The sequence below is a fragment of the Oryctolagus cuniculus genome, chromosome 19, assembly GCF_964237555.1.
Source record: "Oryctolagus cuniculus chromosome 19, mOryCun1.1, whole genome shotgun sequence".
In the NCBI taxonomy this organism is placed as follows: domain Eukaryota; kingdom Metazoa; phylum Chordata; class Mammalia; order Lagomorpha; family Leporidae; genus Oryctolagus; species Oryctolagus cuniculus.
The window spans coordinates 15,252,295-15,276,319 of NC_091450.1; the positions used below are offsets into that span (position 1 = coordinate 15,252,295).

Consider the following 24,025-nt stretch of genomic DNA (forward strand, 5'->3'; position numbering starts at 1 on the left):
GAGAGGAAGAGAGAGAGAGAGTCAGGGCAGTTGGAAAGGCCCAGGGGAAAGCCAAGGGCAGATGGTGTCCATTCCAATCCACCCCCAGCTCTGCACAGGTGCCCTCTGTGGACTGTCAATCAATAAATGATGCAGTCTGTAACCTCACACTTGGAATGATAGAGTCCAATCAATAGAGTTCTGTTCAGGGACAAATCATCAGGTATTGATCCCTTTGGGATATGTATTGATCAATGCTCAGCCAACATGGATAGACTATAAGCCCCATGAGGGTAAGGGTCTGTGCCTACTTTGTTCACTGTCATAACCCAAGAGCCTGCCATAGTGCCTGTCACATAGTAGATGTTCAATAAGTATTTGTTAAATGGAAGAATGAATGAATGCCTGATAAAACAGGATTGAGGACACTTGTTCCTTTGCTCCTTTAATCATTTAATGTTCATGAAGAGCCTGCTAAGCTCTGGGGAGACAGCAAAAAACAGACAGGTACCTTCTCTGACCCCAAATTCCAGAGAGGAAGAAAGATTCAGACAATTAATTACAAGGATGATTCATGCAATATTTTAATAGCATCTCTTGTTTCCTTGGGGCTTCCTTCCACGAGCTGTGGTCACAATCAGAGCCAGTTAACCGAAGTGACTCACGGACACATCATTATTTTCATTGGTTGTGACTGCCGGAGTGAACAACGGCCACAGGCACTCTCAAGAAGCTACGTAGGAAGTACATTATGGAGAGACCTAAGCTGGGCTGGGGGCTTCCGGGAGGGCTTCGTGGAGAAGAAAACCTTCCCGCGGAAGTATTTACCACATGCGCTGTGTCATTTGACAGACAGTAATATTAATCACCACTATACATCTCAGCACTTGTCAACGTACCAACCAATTATTGGTTTTCTCTTATTATTTCTCATTTCCTCCACTTGTGGAGTAGGAAGTAGGTTCTACATGAATCTATAATGTACTATTATGAACCTAGTGTCAGGAAACTGAGACCCAAGAGGACAAATAATCTGTCACACCACAAATTGAATTCTGGACGCGACCAGGACATGAACTCAGGTTCATCTGACTGAAGTCCCTGCTTCTAGGGGTGGGTGTTTGGTGTAAGGACACTGCTTGGGATGCCCACATTCCCATATCCCAGTGTCTGGCTTGAGTCCTGGCTCTGCTTCTGATTCCGGCTTCCTGCCAATGCACACCATGGGAAGCAGCAGATGATGGCTCAAGTACTTGGGTTCCTGCCACCCAGGTGGGAGGCCTGGATTGAGTTCCTGGCTTCTCGCTTTGACCTGACCCCATTCTGGCTGTTACCAGTGTAAGGTGAGCGAACAAGGAGATGGCAGATCTCTTTCTTTCTCCCCACCCTGCTACAACTGTGTGTGTCTCTTTCTCACACTCACTTTCAAACACAAAACCGACGTCAGTGCCTCTGCACCCTGCCCTTGGGCACCATAAGAAACCTAATAAAACGCTCACACCCAACACAGCGAGGGGATGCAGAGAGTAACGCAGACAAGCTGAGAGTCAGGGGCAGCCCGGCACACTCCGTGCTGATCTTCGGCTAACACTGAAAGGCGTGGCTGAACTAACACGTAGAAGCTTCTGAACTCTCACTGCCAGGCCCTGCCCTCACCCACTCACTCACAGTCCCCTGCTCCTGTTCCCAGTGTCTTCTCCCTCATCAGAGCCAGGGGCTGCCATGAGCGGTGCAGACCCAGAGATTGAGAGCATTTCAGGAAGAAGGCTCTGACACACAACTACCATGGCAACAGAACCCTTCTTAGCCTCTTGTCACCCAGTGCCACACTACAAGTGAAGAACTGCCCCGAAGAGTGGGTCCAACCTGCTGGGCATTTACTCAGTCCTCAAAACAGACCACTGGCTTAGGGACAATGTAGGGCTCTTGTCTCTCCCCTGGTATCCAGGGCTGCTTTTTCCTTCCCCGGGCTCTTGCCAAGTAATCCACTGTCCTAAGACAGAAAGAGCTGGGGGTTTTCTGAACTCAGGCTCCAGAGAAAGCTGGGATGAGCAGGGGAAGTGCAGGGAGGAGGCAGGGTGAGCAGAGGCACCACAGAGCCAGCAGGTTGCTGTTCCCAGAACTCCAGGCTACTGCAGGAGGGGCCTGGGGCTGAGTTGTCCTCAAGTGTGGATGTCCTCCCTGACCCATTCCCCCAGTCTGTGCACCACCCAACAATCCTGACTGCCTGTAACTCCCCCTCTCCACCCTAGAGGAGGGTCTGGACTCCCTGAAAGTGAATGCAGTCATGACCAGACGTATTAGCCTTTGCATGGAAGAGAAACAGGACAGAATGGCTCAAAACTTCGCCCTGCAGCAGCCACAAGAGTGGACATCCTACATCCATCTCGGCTATGCCCATGTTGTGGGTAAACAAGCTGAGACTCAGAGAGGTTAATTTGCTTGAGCTGTGATTGCTGCCTAAATGCTTAACAAATACCCTTCTGTGGTTCGCAGAAGCCAAACAATTCCATAACCAAATCTTTTCCTTGGAACATTCTATGTCTACTGCCTGAGACTTCCAGGCTCCTTCACTGCTTAGCCAGCCTGAGATGCAGCCTCCTTCTATAACTCAATCTTCCACTTAGACCAGCCACTTGCACCCCTGAGTGCCAGGACTGCCTTGTCTGGCTGTCAGCTACTTTGGTGTAGGTTTTTCCAAACTTCACTCATTCCTGCCTCCTTTTTACACTTTTTTTTCCCCATCACACAAACTGTTGTTTGCTTAGCATTTCAAACGTCTAGTCACATTGTTATTTAACTAAATTTATTTGAAGACAAAACTTTATGTCATCACTAACCAAGGCTTGCCATTACTAGTGATAGCCACAAAAATACAGAAAAGCAAAGTGGAGCTGGTAAACTCTAGCTGGATACAGCTGTCTGCCTCAGGGGCTGAGCCAGGCCCTGGACTTTCTCCTTCCTAAAGGAAAAACTGACATTAGCAAATGTTAGAGAGCAAATTGTCATCCCCTGAGATCTATCATCCTCTCCAAGTCATTAGAAAGACCATATGAAAATATAAAGAGGGGCCAGCATCGTGGCTTAAGCTGCCACCTGTGACCCTGGCATCCCATATGGGTGCCAGTATGAGTCCCAGCTGCTCCACTTCCAATCCAGCTCCTTGCTAATGTGCCTGGGAAAATGGCAGAGGATGCTCCAAGTCCTTGCATCCACGAGAAAGATCAGAAAGAAGCTCCTGGCTCCTGGCTTCGGCTTGGCCTGGACCATCCCTGGCAGTTGTGGGCCATTTGGGAAGTGAACCAGTGGGTGGAAGAACTCTCTCTGTCTTGCTCTCTTTCTCTCTCTGTCTGCTCTCTGTAACTCTGGCTCTCAAATAAAAAAAATATAAAGCCTTTAAAATAGAAAATATAAAGAAAGAATGATCTTATGATGTGGCTTAGTTTTATATCAGTCTACTTGCCACGCAAAACCATCTCAGGTACCAATGGAAAGCATTAGGAAATACAGGTTGTATTTGTACAATCTTCTGAAATCAGTGAACAGAGATGAGTGATGGTCTCAGGGCCTTGCCTGTCCTAAGCAATACAGGCTCAAGAGCAGAAGCCAGCACGAGAGAGCACCTCTGACATCATGGGAGCAGAGGGCAAAGAGTGACCAGGGTTTGGGAAATTGCCCTCAAAATAAGACTGAACCCATGAAACATGAGCAATAACTTGGGAAGAGAATGGGACTGAATCCTGGAATAGGACTTAGCACACCGTCCTGCAAAGAGTTGAGCAGTAAATATGACAAGCTTTATGGCTCAGCCTTGATATGAACCACAGGGTGAGTTATCCTTTAGTTGAGTCTCATGCCAGTGCTCAGAAAGATTCCGAGCCTGGAACATTTCTGATTAGAGAGGTGCTCAGACTGGCACTACACTCTACTGGTCTGCTGAGAAAGTAGCCACAAACAGTACAGAAATGAATGACGGCAACTGTGTTCCAATACAGCTTTTTTTTTTTTTTTTTTTTTTTTTTTTTTTTTTTTTGACAGGCAGAGTGGACAGTGAGAGAGAGAGACAGAGAGAAAGGTCTTCCTTTGCCGTTGGTTCACCCTCCAATGGCCGCCGCGGCCAGCGCGCTGCGGCCGGCGCACCGCGCTGATCCGATGGCAGGAGCCAGGAGCCAGGTGCTTTTCCTGGTCTCCCATGGGGTGCAGGGCCCAAGCACCTGGGCCATCCTCCACTGCACTCCCTGGCCACAGCAGAGGGCTGGCCTGGAAGAGGGGCAACCGGGACAGAATCCGGCGCCCCGACCGGGACTAGAACCCGGTGTGCCGGCGCCGCTAGGCGGAGGATTAGCCTAGTGAGCCGCGGCGCCGGCCCTCCAATACAGCTTTATTGGCAAAAAAATGGGCTGTGGGCCGAGTTTCTGCAGTTTGCTAACCCCCATTCTATTGCACGTGCTTCAAGGAAGCTCAGGACAAGGAAGTGTAACTCCACCACCAGAAGCAGCTGTAGTTTAATTTGGAAATGTCCTCCAACTCTATTATTAGAAGAATCTTATGATTGGGCAGGGGGCACACTTGGTCACAGCTGATTGGATCACAGGCAGCTATTTGACCTAAGCGAAGCCAATCAGATTCTCTCTCCTGAGGCCTTGCCTTCCAGCTCTCACTCCCACGTCTCGCGAGGCTTGGCCACTTCCTGTTAGAAACCTCAATGTCCCTTTAGTAGAGTTATTCACGTTAGTTTGAGTGGATTAAGGATGAGGAAAGTAGGATCCAGGGAAGTCAAATGCTTGCCCAAAGTCACTCCACTAGGAAATGACATCTCCTCACCCAGCTTCCTCATGCACGCCCTTTCACCACACCCATCTCATCTCCCAGGTACACACCAAGTGCCCCCTGGTGAGCAGATTATTGCAGGCATGTTTCAAATGCAACTCCTGGGCCAGCACCACGGCTCACTAGGCTAATCCTCCTCCTGTGGTGCTGGCACCCCAGGTTCTAGTCCCGGTGGGGGTGTTGGATTCTGTCCCGGTTGCTCCTCTTCCAGTCCAGCTCTCTGCTGTGGCCCGGGAGTGCAGTGGAGGATGGCCCAAGTGCTTGGGCCCTGCACCCACATGGGAGACCAGGAGGAAGCACCTGGCTCCTGGCTTCAGATTGGTGCAGCACGCCAGCTGCAACACGCCTGCTGTAGTGGCCACTTGTGGGGTGAACCAACGGTAAAGGAAGACCTTTCTCTCTGTCTCTCTCGCTCACTCTCTAACTCCACCTGTCCAAAAAAAAAAAAAAATCAATTCCTGATCCAAGTCCTGGTCCTCCTTTTCCTCCTGGGGGCTCATTCACAGCTACAGACAGAACAGTCACTTCCTTTATCTATTTCTTGTATGACCACCAAACCAGCTATTCATTTACTAGGTGAGATAAGCTTAGTTGGAGTGAGTGTTGGAGGCACAATTCTAGGTCCCCCATGGAGTCCACAAGCTCTGTTGGGAATTTTGTACTGGGTATAATGCTAGCTATTGAAACCATGCCCAATAAACAGGACAGACACAACCCTGCTTCCATCATGTGGCTTGGGAAGATCCTACTCCCTCCACCTGTCCGTTAAGAGGACTGGAGAGGAAACAGCAGAAAAATAGAGCATTGGTAATGGCAACAGCCACATTCAAAAATGTTCCTTTAAGTGGAAGTGATCTTTTATTAATTGTCCCAAGCAGTTTCTGGAGCTTGCAGAAACTTAATACCAACTTGGAAGACGTGGGCTGTTTGATCAGCTGTCCCTCCATCTCCAGACTGAGGCTTCCAAACAGAGGGAAGGGATGTGTTGGAGCGATGTTCTTATCTAATTCCAAGCCACATCTGTTACCCAAGAATCTTCTGGGTGTGAGATGTGATAAATAGCAGCTCTCCAGTGACAGCAAAGGAAAGAGAGGAAAGCAGCCCAGGGTTCCTGGAGAGAAACTTGGTTCTGATGAATTTTCCTGGTGAATCCCAAGGGTGGAGTGTGTCTAGAATCAAGGCCCCTGACCCATAGGACAGTGACCAGCAGTCAGAAGACCTGGGATGTGTCTGAGTTTTACCACATGCAAGTTATGCAAGCTTGAGAAATCTACTTCAGGTTTTGGGCTTCGGTTTCCTCACTTCTAAAGGAGGGCTGTATTGTGATACTTGGTTTGTGATGGTGCTGAGGGAACCTTGTGGGATTCAGTGTGCAGAGTGCCCACCTTAACCAAGCCCCCTGCTTGGCAAATGATGCACACTTACACTCTGGTAAGGATCAGTCTCCCAGGGTGGCCATAAGCTAAAACCAAAAACTAGGCAGCTTCAAACCAACAGGAATGTATTGCCTCAGAATCTTGGAGGCCAGAAGTCCAAAGTCAAGATGTTGTCAGGGTGGGCTCCTTCTGCAGTCTCTGAGGGAGAATCTGTTGGGTGTTCTGTTCTCTCCTAGTGCTTGCCAGCAAACCTTGGCATCCCTTCACTTGTAGACACATCACTCCCATCTCTGCCTCTGTCTTCATGTGGCATTCTTCCCTGGATGTTCTGTGTCTGTGCGAAATGTCCCCTCCTTATAAGGACACCAACCATTGGATTAGGGCTCACCTTAATCCAGTAAGACACCTGTAATAAAGATCCCACCTGTAATAAAGATTCTATGTCTAAGTAAGGCCACGTTCACAGGCACCAGCAGTCAGGACTTGAACACACATTTCTAGCGGGACACAGATCTGCCCACTGCAGTGGTTATCACCAACATCACCTTCCCACAGAACAACCATGGGGACTGTGGGTGCTCCTTCTACAAAGCACCCATGCCCAGTTTTCAATGGGCTCAGGAGTTTTGTGCTGGGAGACCTGCCTGGCCAACTGCTCACTAATGTGAAAAGGAAGAAAGAGTAAGGGCACAAAGTCCCTCCTCCCTCCTCCTTCAACATACATCTGCCAGAAGTCCAAAATCAAACCGAGTCATCCTCAACTCACCTTTCATCCAATGCATCAGCACGTTTTGTCAGCAGGACATTTAGAACACACATCCAACCCAACCTCCTTGACAACTAAAGTCCCCTTGGTACTCAGCTTGGTCCCCATCCCCACGCCTACCACCAGCTGCCTCCTAACCAGGTCATGGCTTCCACCCTGCTGCTTCCAGGTCCCATGCATCTCAACAATGCTCTCAAAATTCAACTTGGTGCATGTCACTCCACCTTCCGAAGACCCTCATTGGTCTCCCCATGAGAAGGCAAGCTCCATGAGGGCGGGTCTTTAGACGGATAAGTCCACTGTTGCACTCCCAACATCTAGCACATTCTAGACACTCAATACGTATTTCAGAATAAAGGAATGAAAAGATCTGAGTCGGGGAGTAGCTTATGAAACTGTAGATCTAGGGGCCAGTGTTGTTGGCAGAGTGGGTTAAGTTGCCAGCATCGCATATCAGAATACCGGTTTGAGTCCCAGCTGCTTCATTTTGGATCTAGCTTCCTACTAATGCAGGGGAAGATGGCCCAAGTACTTGGACTCCTGCCACCCACAGGAGAGACGGGGATGGAGTTCCTGGCTCCTGCCTTCAGCCTGGCCCAATCCCAGCCACTGTGGCCATTTGGGGAGGGAACAGGTAGGTGGAAGATCTCTGTCTCTCCCGCTCTATCGCACTTAATTTAAAATAAATAAATAAATAATAAATCTTTAAAACAAAAGCTCTAGGTCTAAATCACTAAAAATCTTAGCATTGGGGGCTGGTGTTGTGGCACAGTGGGTAAAGCAGCCATCTACAATGCCAACATCCCATATGGTCTCCCATTCATGTCCTGGATGCTCCACTTCCAATCCAGCTCCCTACTAATGACCTGGGAAAGCATCAGAAAATGGACCAAGTGTTTGAGCCCCTGCAACCCATGTGGGAGACCCAGATGAAGGTCCTAGCTCCTGGCTCCAGCCTAGCCCTACTCTGACCATTGCAGCCATCTGGGGAATGAGCCAGCAGATGGAAGATCTCTCTCTCCTCTTCTCTCTCTCTCCCTCCCTCCCTCCCTCCCTCCCTCCCTCTCTCTCTCTCTCTCTCTCCCCCCTTCCCCTCTCTGTAACTCTGACTTTCAAATAAACAAATACATAAATCTTTTGTTAAAAAAGCTTACCCTTGTATATAGCTGTCTGCAACCCACACATCACAAAAGTTTGAGGTAGCATTCAAGATTATGTAACAAGAATATGTGAACCTTAAATTGTACCTCAACACAGGTGGTTGAAATGATTATACACTGCATAGTAAATATATATATATTTATATAAATATGTGTGAATGTATATATGTGTGTGCTTTGTATGTGTGCGTGTGTGTGTGTGTGTATTTTTTTTCCTTCCTCTCTCAATCCTGGTCTGCTTACAGGAGGTGAAAGCAGCCAGGCACACATGAACCATAACAGGATTCATTTCCTGTAAGGAAAACCATTTTCCAGGGAAAGTCTTAGAGACTCTAGAAGAGAGTTCTGAGAGAAATGCCATGCGTGAATCAGCACATGCAGGGGGCAATGGATAGCATTTTTCATAGCATCCCTACACCCAGGTCAGAGGAGGAGGAGGTGGAAGAGGAGGAGGTAGAGAGAGCAGCAAGACCAAGTCAAGCAGTGCTGTCAAATCTGAGAGCTTGGTAACAGGGATGGGAAAAGATCCCAACTCAATGCTTTGAGATGGGGCAGCCGACAGAGCGAAGGGCACATCTGGGGCTCCTAGGTCCCCACACACTAACTGGGAGGGAGATATCAGTAAGGTATAGGGGGCAGAGGTCTGCGTGGGAGAGGGACAGAAAAGCCGACACACATATTGGAGGATGACAAGGTCCCTCCACTCCCCTTGCCCAGCACACTAGGGAGCAGACTTGTGGACAAGGCTGAGGGTGAGACCTCAGTGAGGAGCCACTCCTCCCTGTAGCTCAAAAGTCCCCTTGCTCTCTGGGCTGTCTCCTACTTGGGTTCCACTCAGGCCCCTGGAAGACCCACAGAGGTTACTTTAGGCCAGCTCAACTCTAAGTTGTAATGTGAATACCGCCTTCTCCCCTCCCCCTTCCTCCCTGCAGGTTTGGGTTTGCCTTGCCTGCTTGCACTGAGCTGCTGCCTCTCTGCACTGCACATTACAGTTCCCTGCAGAGTTTTTAGGAGCTGATGCTTGGGCCACTCTCCAGACCAATTAAGTCAGAGTCTTCTAAATATTGGGGCCCTTCCTGGCCTGCACGGGAGGGAGGACAGGGAGGAGAGCTGGCCAGGGGCTGTCGGGCTGCAGTTGTCATCAGGAGCTAGAGCACTGGCCAAAGGCTATGCACCTGCTCCTCCCAGGGTGCTCACCCACTTAGGAGCAAGCCGGATGTGGAGAGAAACGTGCACACAGTCAGGTTATAAAATGAAGGCTAGCTTCCAACATCATTATCACAACAGGATAGGTGTCCTGACAATCTCTGCCCTGTAGGACAGAGTTTGAAGATCTAGGAGCTTAGTTCAGATTCCGGAAACATGAGTTCAAATCCAGTCTCTACCATGTGCTTTGCTGTGTGTTCTTGGGCAAGTTAATCTCTCTGAGTCTCAGGTCCATCACCCACAAACAGGGCACAATGATAGTTTCTCCTCCACACAGGCTAAGCTCTGTGCTGGCATACAGCACAGGCTGTGATTATTAAAGTGAATGTGGAGCAGGCATTTCATGCAGCGGATAAGATGCCTCTTGGGGGTCAGTGTTGTGGCATGGTGGGTTAAGCCACCTCTTGAGATGTCCACATCTCATACCAGAATGCCCGTTTGACACCTGGCTGTTCCACTTCTGATCCAGCTCCCTGCTAATGCACCTGGGAAAGCACAAGAAGATGGCCCAAGTGCTTGGGCCCCTGTCACCCCTATAAGAGGCCAGAATGGAGCTCCTGGCTCCTGGCTTCAGCCTGGCCCCTGTCCTGGTTGTGGCAGCCATTTGCGGAGAGAACCAGCAGATGGAAGATCTCTCTCTGTCTCTCCTTTTCTTTCTGTCTGCCTTTTAAATAAATAAATACATCTTTCCAATAAATACGTGTACAATTCAATGTTTAAAAAAAATAGAAGAAATCGCAAATTGAAGGCAGCCTCTGGAGAAGATGCGGGATGCTTTAGCCCCTTCTGTGGGCACATCCATCTGCCAAATGCCAGAGAGAGAATGGGAGAAACGGACCAATATTCCTGAGAAATCTGTGCCCCAGAGATGCTTTAGCAGAGCCCAGGATAAAAGACAAGGTCATCCTGTCTGGGCCAAGGGGCAGGGGGTGCGCCCTGCCCCCCGCCAGGGGGTAATGATGAGGATCCTCCAGCAGGGATCCGAATGTCCCTGTGCAATCTGCAGACCCCCACCAACTTCTGAGATTCCGGGAGAGGAAGGCATATTTTTCCAGGGCCTCGTACTCGGTTTTTCTTGCATGCAGATTTGCCAAAATCTCCAGCAGAATGGACTGGGGCTGATGAGCTGCTTAAGCCACCTCACCCTTGATAACTGGGGACGTGGAAACTGGGAATGAGGGCGGAAACCCTTCCGACAGAAGCTCTTAGGGCAGGAGGGGTGCAGGGGTCAAACCTAGACAAGAGCCCCTGAGTTCCTAGGGTGGTAATGAGGATTCAGCAACAGAAATCGCGTTGAGAATTTCGTAGCACCAGCACACCGGGTTCTAGTCCCGGTCGGGGCGCCGGATTCTGTCCCAGTTCCCCCTCTTCCAGGCCAGCTCTCTGCTGTGGCCAGGGAGTGCAGTGGAGGATGGCCCAAGTGCTTGGGCCCTGCACCCACATGGGAGACCTGGAGAAGCACCTGGGTCCTGCCATCGGATCAGCCCGGTGCACTGGCCGCGGCGGCCATTGGAGGGTGAACCAACGGCCAAGGAAGACCTTTCTCTCTGTCTCTCTCTCTCTCTCACTGTCCACTCTGCCTGTCAAGGGAAAAAAAAAGGAACTTTCTACTCTCACCAGGCATGAATACAGCCTGTCAGGTTCTCAGCTAGCCTGCAGGCTCTCATCCGGGTTCTCCGAAGTGGACTCCTATCGCTCAAGCTCTGGATTAGCTCTCTAAGCCAGGTGGGCATTTGGGGCGGGGGGTTGGGGGGCAGTCAAGATGCTGGTTAGATTGTCCAGACCTATCATGGTAGAGCCTGTGTTCAAGTCCTGGCTCTGGCTCCTGACTCCAGCCTCCTGCCCATGTGCACCCCAGGAAGCAGTAGTGACGGTCCAAGTAATTAGGTCCCTGTCACCCCCGTGGGAGACCTGGATTAAGTTCTGGGCTCCTAGGCATTTGGGAAACGAACCAGAAACAGCTTTCTCTGTCTGTCTATCAAATACATAAATGACTAAGCAAACTTTCTAAGCCTATATGCCTATAATATACGATATGTTCAACTTGTGTGTATGACAGTGGCCACATCAGTGGAATATGCCGTCACATGGTTGGTTTGGAGGAATCCGATGCACTTGCCTCTAGTGTGAAAAAGACATGATTTCCGGCTGTTAGAGCTTGTTCTGGGGATGGCCATTGGGCGCATGCTGCTAACTGGAGACTCACTTTGGGAAGCACTGTCAAATGGAAGAGAGGAGGAAAAGATGACCCCGGGGAGTCAGTGGAGTGGATCCGGGTAGCACTGAATCACTTAGCGGATAAATCAAGTCGGCCAGACTAAGAGAGCAATGATACGGAACATGCAGATCACCCGGACACCACCACTTGGTTATTTCATGAGTTGTTATGTAAGGTTTTCTGTACTTTAAAAGTCTCTTTATAGATGATGAAAGCTGGAAGTTGTGGGAGAGGTAAGCCGACTTTGCATTTCAGAAGTCAGGGTGGCAGGCTGCTTTACAATCGAACCCTTTGAAAACGATGCCATGCATGCGATAGCTTAGATTGAACTGAGTTGAAGTTTTGCCCACTAGCAGAGAAAGCCACAGAAGAGTGGAACAAAGTGCAGAAGGGAGGTGCGTTTAAACTCCTCATTTCTGGCTCCCCAGGACTTGGCTATTGTTAAGCAAATGTCACTAGGGAAAAGATGACTCACAAGCACTGCTGGAAGAGGGAGGAGAGGGAACCAGGGGAGATTCGAACCTGAGATGCCCAGAGCCTGTGTTCTAAGTGACACAGGAGAAATGTTTAATTGGGTTGTAGCAAGAAATGTGAAAGCCCGCTGCAGGCATCTGGACTCGACTTATTCATACCAGCTGAACGGATATGTATCGATTCTAATTATTGATGGGTTTCTTCCGACCTAAAACAAACATGAAACTTAGGGGACCTTATGCGGTGTGAATTAAGCCAGATCCAGCAGGACCTCATTTATCTGTGGCATCTGAAATAGTCAAACCTAGAGAAACAGGGAGTTGGAGTTGAGTGCTGATTGCCTAGCGCTGGGGGTTGGGCGAGGGAAAGGGGGATTTTTGGTCAAAGGCTGCCAATGTTCAGTTGTAAGCTAAATAAGCTCTAGAGAGTTAATGTACAGTACAGTAACTAGAGCTAATACCACCACCTTGCATTCTTGAAATTTGCTGAGAGAGAGCCTAAATGCTCTCAGAGCACACACAAACACACATACAGAGCAGAAATGCCTAAAAATAAATAAATAAAAGTAAACTTTGGTGACATGCACAGCTTAGTCAAATCTCTTTGAGTCATATGTTATATTTGACAAAGCAAGCTGGTTAAAATTAAAGCAGATTTAACTTGACTGTTTTTTTTTTTTTATACATGGTTCCTGGGAAAACAAGCTCATAATTGATGCCTTTTAGCCAAAGACAACGCAGTGAAACCCTTAAGGGTCTGTCATTCATTCCAACAATTAAGTTGCACAAAGCAAGCCTGTTTCTCTACAGTCCGATCTGCCTGGGGCTGCACAAGCCCGGCTTTGTTGCTGGGAGGTCTCTGAGGCAGTAGGGAACCAGACTTGGTGCAAGAGTAGCCGTGTAGCTCCTCTGGTTTGAACCCATTCCCATTGCTGTGCGTGGGAAACTTTTTAGCTGCTCTGAGCCTCTGTTCCGTCATCTGTAACACGAAGTCGATGACAGCACCTAACTCACAAGCCTGTTGTGCAAATTCAATGAGCGATGCACGCAGACTAGTTCCCAGTGGCGGGTCCTGTTCTCAGGGGTGATGTGCAGTGAGGTCGGTTCCTAAGGGGACCCTGGGAGTGCGGACTTGGGGTGGGGACTTGAAACAAGCTATTGCATGTTTAACTCTATGGGCCACACGCATGGGTGATTACACCTGTCGTAGAGAAGATAACGGATGACGCTGCTCATAACCAGGGTTCCTTTGGACAGGAACGAGAGTTTCCATGACAGCTCACAGAGATATACCTGAGGTGGACACGCAGCCACGGCAAGGAACTTTGATGGACAAAGAACCCGAGACAGAGTTGCCATGGTAATGGATTCTCTCTGGTCCCTCCCTAAGAGGACTTTGTTGAACTGAGTAATAGTTTCCCCTAAAGGAGCCAGAGACGCTTTAAAGAATAAACAGACTTCAGGCAAGGTCTGTGTCGGCTGTGGACCAGACAGACCACTTGTTTCCTTAGCACCTGGGAGAGCTCCTCCTGTCATCCTTGCCGGTGAACGGCCGGGAAGTGGGGCCCCTGTCCCTGGGCCCGAGCTCATTGGATCATATAGATCCCAGCTTCTCCTTCCTGGGATTTCAGATTTCCAGAACATTCCAAATTTAGGAATTAAACGTGAAGACTTGAGAAGTGGCAAAGAAGCACCCGTACGACCACAGAAAGATATTTGCAAAAAGCAGGGATGACATGCTGGGGGCCCCGGATCTAGACGCGGCTGCTGGGGCTCCTGGAAGATTTCTACTTCCGGCTGCACCTCCTTTCTTTGGATGCTGTGAGATGCACAGAACCAAGCTGGCCTGACAGGTTACTTACAGCACACAGAGAGCTATTAAACTTAAATTCCTCATATTTTATCTTCCTGGATAGAACAAACTGCGTTGAGGAAAATGGACCTCGGCTTGTTTGATAATTTGCCATCTTTTGAGAATCGAAGGCAGGGACTATAGGAAAACCCTAGGTCACTGCATTGAGGGAAGACTAGGGTGCTTTGGTGCTTTGGTGCTTTGGGAAGATGAGCTAGCAAAAACACGCTGCAATCGGCATTGCAGGTAGAAGGGTGGGGGCTGGGCGGAAGGTGCCGTAATTGGGATAGAACCAAAGGGAAGGCAGGAATCCAAGATGAGACAGCAAATGTCAAGAGGTTCTCTGGAAGACGATGAAGGGAACAGGTAGCAAAGACTTGGAGCTCTCTGTGAACCATACGATAAAGGAGCTCACCATATGGTGCAGGAAGATAGCAAAGGGACTGAAGGCAGGGGAGCACTTTTGTCTGTGGGGTTATATAACTTGTGCAGTGTATGTCAGTGTATGTATGCGTGAACGCATACCACTAATGAGATTAAAAGGAGGACAGACTCCCACAGCAGGGGCTCAAGGCCTTCAGAGGAGGCCTCTGTGAGTGTTAGGAACTAAACAGCCTTTTCATCTTCCTGTCGAAACGCAGGGCTGCACCGGGCCCCTGCGGAAGACACGGGAGTCTGTGGCTTGGAGCTCTGGGCTGTTCTCTGGGGGGCCCACAGAGCACACTCGTTCAGCTCCCTGGCTCTCGTGGCAGTGAGAAAGAGGCTCTGTGAGGAGGCCCATGCTCGCACCCCAGGTTGACGCCCCCTCCAGCACACAGTGCTGGGGACCCAGAGCCTTGCCGGGGCTCCTGAGAGCATTTTAATTTCTTTTGAAATCACAGGGAAAACACGAACTTCAAAGTTGATGAAAATGTTTTACTATATAATACTAGTATATTTGTTTTTATGCCAGTGCAGTCATAAGATCTAATTTATTATGTTTTTTTAATGGAGGAAGGAGGAATCCAAAATGTCATTGTATAGCACTTACAGCAGTTATGTAGCTGCTGGTTTGGAAGGGAGGGAGGGAAGGAGGGAGGAAAGTAGGGCTAGTATTTAGTATTTTGGGGAGATGTAGGACCCCCCAAAGTAGAAAATAATGCTGTTAGTGATGGGAAGAGGCAACTAGAATCAGAAAATCAAATTTCAAGCCCTGATGCTCCTCCTCCCTGTCGTGTGATGTTGGAGAAGTAACCCAACCTCTCAGACCTAGAATTCCCATACAGGTGCCAGTAGGGCTAGTATTTTCTTAAAGATTTATTTATTTTTTCAAAAGGCAGAGTGGGAGGGAGCGAGAGAGAAAGAGAGACACAGAGAGAGAGAGAGAGTCAAGAGCCAGGAACTCCATTCCAGTTGCCCACATAGGCAACAGGGGCCCACGCCCTTGGGCCATCTTCTGCTGCCTTCCCAGCCAGATCAGCAGGGAGCTGGATCAGAAGCAGAGCAGTGAGGGACTTGAAACAGCTCTCGGATATAGGATGTCGGCATCCTAAGTGGTGGATTAACCTGCTGCACCACAATGCCACCTCCAGCACAGGGATGCCAATCAGTAATTACTTTGCCAGGTTGTGGTGAGACTTAAAATGATGGAATGCATGTAAGTCCTAGCACATCCCCTGGAAATCAGTATGAGCTCAGTACGTGTTGGAGGCAACAGGAGGGCGTGAAAGGAACTGGAGTGGGTGAGGAGGGATGACAGAGGTGACAGAAGAAGGAATGGAAGGCAAGGGTTGAAAAGAAAGTTGCCTCCGGGACTTGGAGGATCCCATAAGGTGGAAGAAGGGGCAATGGGAGGGAAGGTCACGTTCATGGTGCTCTCGGGAATCCCTGCTGACGACTCAGCTTCAGGGAGGAACTGCGCACATACAGGTGACCGGTAAGCATAGGATGAGGGAGAAAGAATATCACGGAAGCCCTCCACACCACATGTGTGCAGTTCACCTAATGGCAGCATCTTACAGTAGAAATAAGGCATGCAAACTCTTAATAGGAAAAGTAAGAAGGGAAAATAGTTAACCTCCTACACTATGTCTGCGACATTCGAGGTGACCATGGTTGAGTCTCGGAACACAAGTGTTAAGTCAAGCACTAGAATCCCAAGTCTTACTTCTCTGCATCAAACCTGTTCTGTTGAATCTCAGTTACCAGCTTGTGACTTTAGCAAGTCATTTCCACTTTCTGCATCTCACTCTCCTCCTCTGTACAATGGGCATAGCAGGGGTGACATTCGAGAGAAAGCATGAGCTAACTCATTCAAAGTACTTACAACATCACAAGGACTCAAAAATGTCAGGCAGTATCAGTCAACATCATCGCCACCACCACCACCACCACTAGACTATGACGACTACTAGGAAAATATTTTAGTCAGTTTTCTTTGTAGCCATTTCCCCTGTACCTAAAAGAGTACCTGGCACAGTACATGCTCAATAAATACTTCCTTAAAGAATAAATCATTTATTATGCCTGTCAGTGAGCAGTTCTTATAAGGGTGATGAATTCTCCCCATTATGGTGTATGGATTCCAATCGTGGAACCAACCCCCTCCCTAGTGCCTACCCTCTGCTCTTGCACACAAACCACCATGCCTGTCCTTGGTCTGGCGAGTGACAAGTTAGGAGATTCTGGAAGCTGCTGAGCAGGGAATTCATCATGCAAAAGGGTAAGGAACAAGTGGGTGGGAAGAAGTTGATGTAGCAAATCTCAAAAGATCTGTTTGAGCCTCTGCATATATTGCATATTCCTGGTGGAGAGCAGAGGAGGGAGGTCAAGGTCACAGAAAAGATTTTGAAGGACACAGGAGGGCAGGTGGATTGTATTCCTCATGCATTGGATATGGAAGAGAGGGAAGATTAGAGTCTCTGTACCTTCCAGACAGGCAAAAAAAAAATATAGCAAAAGATTCAGTGTTCTTAGAAATGTAATAGTAATTGAGATACTAGATTGTTACATGAGCATAAGATCTTAAGAGTTTTTCAACAAATGTGGTACCCCTGGCAACACAAGGACAAAATTACTTTCCTTTTAATAAATTCTCCTAAAACACATTACAATAAATATATATTTGACATACTGTGATTTCATATGTATTATTGCTTAGGGCAATGCTAGGAATAAGAAAAGAAGATCAACTTAAAGTCAATTTAAAGAGAAATTTTTATGATAGTGTAAAGGAGGCGTATGAATGGCAGAAAGTAAACAGGTGCACGCATGATTCGTATTGAGGGAACTTAGCCAAGGCTGTAACTAGCCCTGTTGCTCAGACTGAATTTTGAGCTAGGAAAGTTGGTGTCAGCACCTTGGAGAGCGGCACCTGAATCCCAAGCCTCTACAGTACCCTAGAGGAAGGGACCACTACCAAAGTCTCAATGGCCACCTTAGGGACACCCAGGCATTTAACAGCATCTGCCTCTTCAGTATTATTCTAAGGAAGTCAAGCACAAGAAGAGAAAGCTCAGTGATGCTGTCTTTTGATTGGAGATCACCTTATATGACTGTACAGCAGTGGCACCGGATGGGGATTCTGAGAGATGAATGTACTACCTGAACACTCAGTTTCTAAGGAGTTCCTGCTTTTTCTTTTTAATTTCATGAGCTGCTGACTTCTTCCTACTTGATTTATTCCTGGCTTATGCAATGCTCCGGGAAAGGCAGCACTGACACCTGGCATGTCCCATGATTTGAAACAAGGAAATGCCACAGAGAAAAGGTGTATCAAGATTTGTGTTTGTTGGGTAGCGTAAATTGCGAGTTGGAAAGGGAAAGGTCAGAAAGAGCATCTTTGTGTCACCATGGAAAAGTCCAGCCAGAGCCAAAAAGTCAGGAGGAAAGCTGACACCCCCACCACCACCAGCTCTCCACCAGCAGCCCTTGTCCCGAGCGGTGGCCATGGGACTGAGCTCTCTAACACAGCACAGCCAGGAGGGATGGAAGCCACCTCCACAGCAAAGACTTTCAAAAAGCAGCTTGTTCCTCCTCCACACCCTTTCCCTCTCCACCTTCTGAACGAAGAGAAAACCAAGGCCCTGGAGATTAATGGAGCTATAACAGAAGATGGAAGAAACCTTGACCTTGAATCACCATGTGAAGAGATGGGGCGGGGCCGGGGACACCCACCTTAGACCAGTAGGTGGATGAAAATTACACTGCCATTGCCTCTGCTCCTCACGGCTCCCTAATAACAGGAGCTCAGGTGCCCCGAGTGCCGCCCAGGTTAGCCACGCCTATCCTGGGGGTGAGGGCCATGAAGACGATGGCATTCTGAGACCTCCATCTCTTCCTCCCCTGTTTGCAAAGATACCTAGACTTGGGTCACTTTCTCACCCTCGAAAGCTTTGCTGACTTCACTGAGGGCAGGTCCCACTCCTGCTAGCTCCCACAGTTCACAGCAAACATCACAGCTGCGTTACATCACAGCTGGTGTGATTTTCGGACTCGGGTTTACACTCTCACTGCATTTTAAAGTGCGCACGCATAAAAGGGTACACAGAAGATGTGTGCATTTCACAGCTTGTAAACTTTACCTTAAGAATCATTATTAAAAACCTCTTGCCTTCTGGATAAAGGATATGCATGCAGAAGAGTCCCTGAGTAAAGGCACTATCACTGCAACTTTGCTTCAAAATGCATTTAAAAAGGGGTCGGTGGAGGGCCAGACAGGGCCAGACATACGACAGGGCAAACACAGTGACGTGTTCATTGTAGAATCTAGGTGCCGGGTATTAGGCACGTTCATTCTATAGTTCTTTCAACTTTTCTATATTTTTAAATACTTTCATAGCAAAATGTTGGGAGGAAAAGTTCAAGATTAGGGACCATACTCATTAATCCAAAAATCACACTAATAGATATCATGTTCTTTGATTTGCTTTTATTTTCACTTGCTATTATATCATGGAAACTTTTTCAAAGTCATAGATAAACAGTTGTGTGGCATGGATGTCAGTCTTTTGAATGTATCATGAATACATCCTTATAACTTTATCTATCACATGATCAGTGGACATTTGGGCTACTTTTATTTTTTTTTTTCGATTACTGATCATATTCAGTAAATGTCATTTTATACAGGTGTTTGTGCTGTTTAGTTTGAGTTTCTCCATGTGTGCAGGTTTATGTCCACCACAGCACTGCTACCTCCCCCAGCCCCGTCCCACTCCCACCCCCATCCACACTCATCAACACAGCACTGCCGCACAGGCAAGGGTTGGGGTGATAAGACAATCAGGAAGCCGCCACTCAAACTTTCCAGCATGCTTTTTAAAAAAAACACTTGGATTATCCGATTCATTTCCATGGCCACATGTCTCAGAGAGCAAGTATTATTAGCATTAACTAGTTGGGAGTACTTAGTGGCTCTTTATTGTGGCAACACACTAGGGTTGGAGGCATCAAGTCTATTGAGCAAAGAGTTGTATCCGTATTGTGTTTACTGTGCAAGTAAACTTCTAGCACCAGCGTGACCACTTTATAAACATGCAGCATAATTTGCATGCTTGAAATGAGTAGAGTTTGGCAGAGCTGAAGTTAAAGATTCAAGGCATCATAAAGATAGAGGGTTAAGAGTAAGACGGTAAGAAGCAATGCTGAGTAATAGTGAGTAATACATTCAACCACTCGGGAATAAAAGTTCTAGAAGGCTGCCATCTCCAAGTAAGCCTGACACGGGAACAAGCCTCACCTCTACCAAGATCTCTGCCAGGTAAACACCCTCACCTGTGTAGTAGGAAAGCAAACTCTCCACGTTCTCCTCCGTTCTAATGCTTTGCAAACAGGGCTTATTTGTCTGGAACTCCATGGTCTTCACACTTGCTTTCTCCCCTGTCTCATTTTCACAGGTCTTAGCGAAATGCTTGTGTCATTCCCTAGTCACTCCACAAATGATGACAGTGCTTCGGCGCATGTTTTTCTGGGACAAACCTGACACAGTGGAGACCTGGGGGAGGGGAGGTGAAAACCCCCAAGGCTGATCTCTTTCATGTTTGGTAAGGCAGGTGCCTCTCACGGCTGTCGTGTTGCTCTGTGTAGGGGATTGATCTCTATACCTACCCAAGACCGCAAAAGGTTCAAAGTAGGCATTCAAATATAAAACTGCATTAATTTAACACCAAGGTAGGCAGAACTTGAGTTGCAAATCATTACTATATATCTTAAAGGATCACAGAGGTGTTTGTTATTCCATTTTGCTTTCATGACATGCTGTTGTTTTCATCTATGATTTATTTGATGCTACATCCCCAGTCTGGAGCAGAACTCTCAATTATTATAACAGTTTCCATGGAAACATATGATCTATTCTCTCTCATTTCCTCACTGTTCCCCAATGATCCATTCTCCCACCACTCCACTCCCACCCCCAGTGCCAATCCCTTCCATAAGGTCCTCTGGAACTTTCATTCCTTCATCAAAAATTCTCCAACCTATATTATTAAGTGATCAAAAACATGAGCACAGTATGCTGACTTTTGAGTTAACAAGGACAAGAATAAAAGTGTTAAATTAGCACGGAGAGGCTGCAGAGATGCAAATCAAATGAACAAAAATGTTCCCATATGGAGCCAGTAGCAAAGAGGGACCCAGAGAGACGTGATCTTGGGTAGGAGCAAGACTTCACCATGCTTATCCTTGTAATGTAATTTTAACTGTGAACCACATGAATACATTGCTTATTAAACATACAGTTTGGAAGGGTAAGTAACAAGCAAAGACCAATCATGGTGGAGGAGTTTCTTGTCTGGGTGCTAAAAATGTTCTAAAATCAATTGTGGTGATGGGTGCACAACTCTGGGGTCAAACTGGAAACCACTGGGATGATCATTTCCAGTTGGTTCTCCATACGGTAAGTGAATCATAGCTCAGACAAAGCTAGACACACATGCAGTGTCATAATTCAATTTTAGAAAACTCTCCAATGACCTCAGCTTACTGGGGCCACTTCTCCATGTAAGCCACTTTCTTCCTCGTCACTGGGAAGGCTGCTCCTCCATCTTCAAACTCTGCATGCCTCGATTCTTCCTAACATTTTAGATAGTTCAGTTTGCATCACTCAGCCTCCAGCTTTATTCTCGCTTACCCAGGTGATGGATGACTTGCCTCCTGCCAGACTTCTTTCCCTGCTCAGTCTTCATTTCAACACACTTTTTACTGAGCACCTGCTATGTGCCACACACTGAGGATTTGCAGTGGGCATCTCTCCTCTCCCAGAATCCCTAAATCCCTGATTACCATCATCTTCTGTTCACGGGTGCTGTTCATCTGCACCCTTAGTGCAAACCTACCATCTGCTTCTCATCCCACACTCAGACTGCTCGTAGCTGCCAGCCAAAATCACACAGCGGTGTGGACTGTCACCAAACACCTGCTCTCTACCCTGGGGACCTCCAGGCTGCTCCACAGACTCACTGGGTTTCCTTCCAAACCAGTACCATTCCACCCTGATGCTCCTCACACTCTGGACCGTCACTTTTATTCCCTCTCAACAGATGACCTGGCCACCCAGAGACAGAGAAAAGCCACATAGTCAGTCCAGGCACTAAGCGAAGTCAATCTATAGGCACTGGGAATGTGAGTGGTGACCATGCCAGAGAAGATCTCTATGCTTTGGGACCTTAGAACTCGCACAGGGAAGTGGGAAAAACCAATAAAGAAACAAGAAAAGTATCACCCAGTGAGGGGGGCCATGAGAGGATTAAGCATTGCGAAGAACAAATGAGTGGCTACCTCGAGTGGGTGGTCAGGGAAGCTCTCTGAGAACAGAAGACAACTAAGTGGAGTGCAGAGGACCCACTCAAAGCATCAAAAAAGTGCAAAGCAAGGAAGGAGCTCTGTGTGTTTCAGTTACCCAAGAGCTGCCATTGTGAGCAGAACATGGTGGGTGATGGGGGAACAAACAGAAGAGAAGCAGCAGCCAAGCAGAGAAGATCAGGTTGCGAACGGTGATGGAAGCCAAGGACATAGTAGAGAACTTACTCTAATTGCAAAGGAAAGTCATTGGTGGGTGTTTTTTTTTCTTAAGATGTATATTTTATTTATTTGAGAAGCAAGATAAGGCCAGGTTGAGCCAGGAGCGTGGAGCTCCATCCGAATCTCCCATATGGGTGGCAGGGACCCAAGTACTTGAACCATCATCTGCTGCTTTCCCAGGCACATTAGCAGGGAGCTGGATCAGAACTGGAGCAGCCAGGACACAAACCGGTGCTCATATGGGATGCTGGTGTCACAGGCGATGTTTAACCCATGTACCACAACACCAGCCCTCCTTAGGGGGTTTTAAGGAGGGGAACAATTTGTCCTAATGCAAGTTTTTAAAAATCACTGTGGCTGACAAACAGAAAGTGTATTGATCACAGGTATGCGATTGAGTGTGGGAAGCTAGTTCAGAGCACCTGGGCGGTCCAGTCTGTATACATGGTTTAGATCAGAGTTGCATTAATGAAGATGGAGCCAAGTTAGTGCACTGGTGATGCACTTCGGAGGAGCTGTCTCGGTCAGTTGATGGATTGCACATGGTGGGAGTGAGGGGGTGGGAGGACAATGAAGGAAACAGGGGAATTCAAAGGTAACTCCCCAATTCTTGGTTTAAGTTACAGAGCTGGGGAGAGAAGAAATTTATATTTCTTGCACACCTGCGTTCTTGGGATGAGATTTACGCTAGATGTCTGTGGCGCACAAAAGGGATCGGAAGACTCCAAACCACGCTAAATGAGTCCGGAATACTTACACCGTAACCCCAGCTTCAGTAAAGCAGCCAGTCACAGCAGCTAGAAAAGCACCCAGAATCCCTCTATGGGCCCCAAGGTCAGCCTTCAGCTCATTGAAAGGAACTCTTCCCATTCTTGGCCGCCAGGGTGATCTTTTCTAAAAGGCAAATCTAACCATGTCCCTTCTCTGCTTGAAAACTTTCAACAGCTCCCGCTGCACTGTGAATAAAATCCAGACTCCGCGTCGTAGCTCATAAAGCTTCGCATAATCAGGCCCCGGCCACCTCACATCCTGCTACCTCATTCTACTTGGGCCGTTTTGGCCCCAACACCTTATGGTACTGAGAATGCACCCCAGGCCCCTCACACTTGCTGTTCTCTCTGCTGGGAACACCCTCTCCTAGCTCTTGAAATGCACCGAGGGTTCTCTCTCATCCTGTGTTTCTCAGCTTAGCTGTCACCTCCCCAGCCTGATTTGCTCGGGACCAGCACCCCACTCATTTCCTGCACAGCATTCATTCCAAACCGCGGTGCAGATCTCGTCACTTTTCGCTCTTTCCTGCAGAAGGAACACATGTGCCAGTCTCCCTAGCTGTTCCTTCCGGAGTGGGCGAGTGGGTGCAGCCGCCGCGCCGTACTGTACCTTGCCGAAACTGCCTTTCCCCAGCACCATCAGGAAGTTGAAATCGGTCAGTTTCATCCGGTCCCTGTTGCCATTGTTGTCAAATTTGGAAATAGTGTTGGTCGTCTTTTCTTCTGGGGTCTTGGTTCCCTGACCGATCTTGGCTCTCTGGAGGAGGAAGCACAGAGAAAACATTAACAGGGCTTTGAAGATGCACCTGGAGGAAGACATCACCTGTGCACACTGGATGCAAATGAGTGGCTACTCATGCTGTGGTTCCTGCAACATGGGCACCCCCTCCACAGGAGCTGTGTGACCGATATGCAGCCTGTACAGCTCCAACCTGATGGCAGCCCTTGACATCTCTGATTCCTATCCCTGTCTCTCATCCATCAAAAGGACCTGTCATCTAAGAACTTATTTATTCCTTCTTTTTAGTTTTATCTGCAACACAGGGAGGTGAGAGAGAGAGAGATCTTCCTAACCACTGTTTCACTCCCTAAATGCCTTCAAGAGCTAGAGCTAGCTAGGTCCAAGCCAACAGCCTGGAGCTCCTTCCAGATCTCCGGTATGGGTGGCAGAGACCCAAGTACATAGGACATCACCTGCTGTTTCCCAAGGTGTGCATTAGCAGGAAGCTGGAATTGGGAATGGAGCCAGGATTTGAATCCAGGAATTTTGATGTAGGGAGCAGGTGTCCCAGGCAGTGTCACAACTGCTGCACCAAATGCCTGTCCCAGGAATTGTCATTTCCCCTTCCTCCCTGTCCCTAAACTTCATCTGTGCTTTCCATCACCAACACCAC

At 48.1% G+C, this 24,025-nt stretch overlaps 1 protein-coding gene across 3 annotated transcripts in view; it reads right to left on the reverse strand.

The window, feature by feature from the left end:
- The window catches only part of PRKCB (protein kinase C beta), a 362,350-nt gene that overhangs the window by 71,432 nt on the left and 266,893 nt on the right, over positions 1 to 24,025 (reverse strand). For all 3 annotated transcript variants that reach the window (XM_051847384.2, NM_001101725.1, NM_001101723.1), the window contains 1 exon segment: positions 23,242 to 23,388. In XM_051847384.2, coding sequence (XP_051703344.1) covers positions 23,242 to 23,388 — 147 coding nt within the window.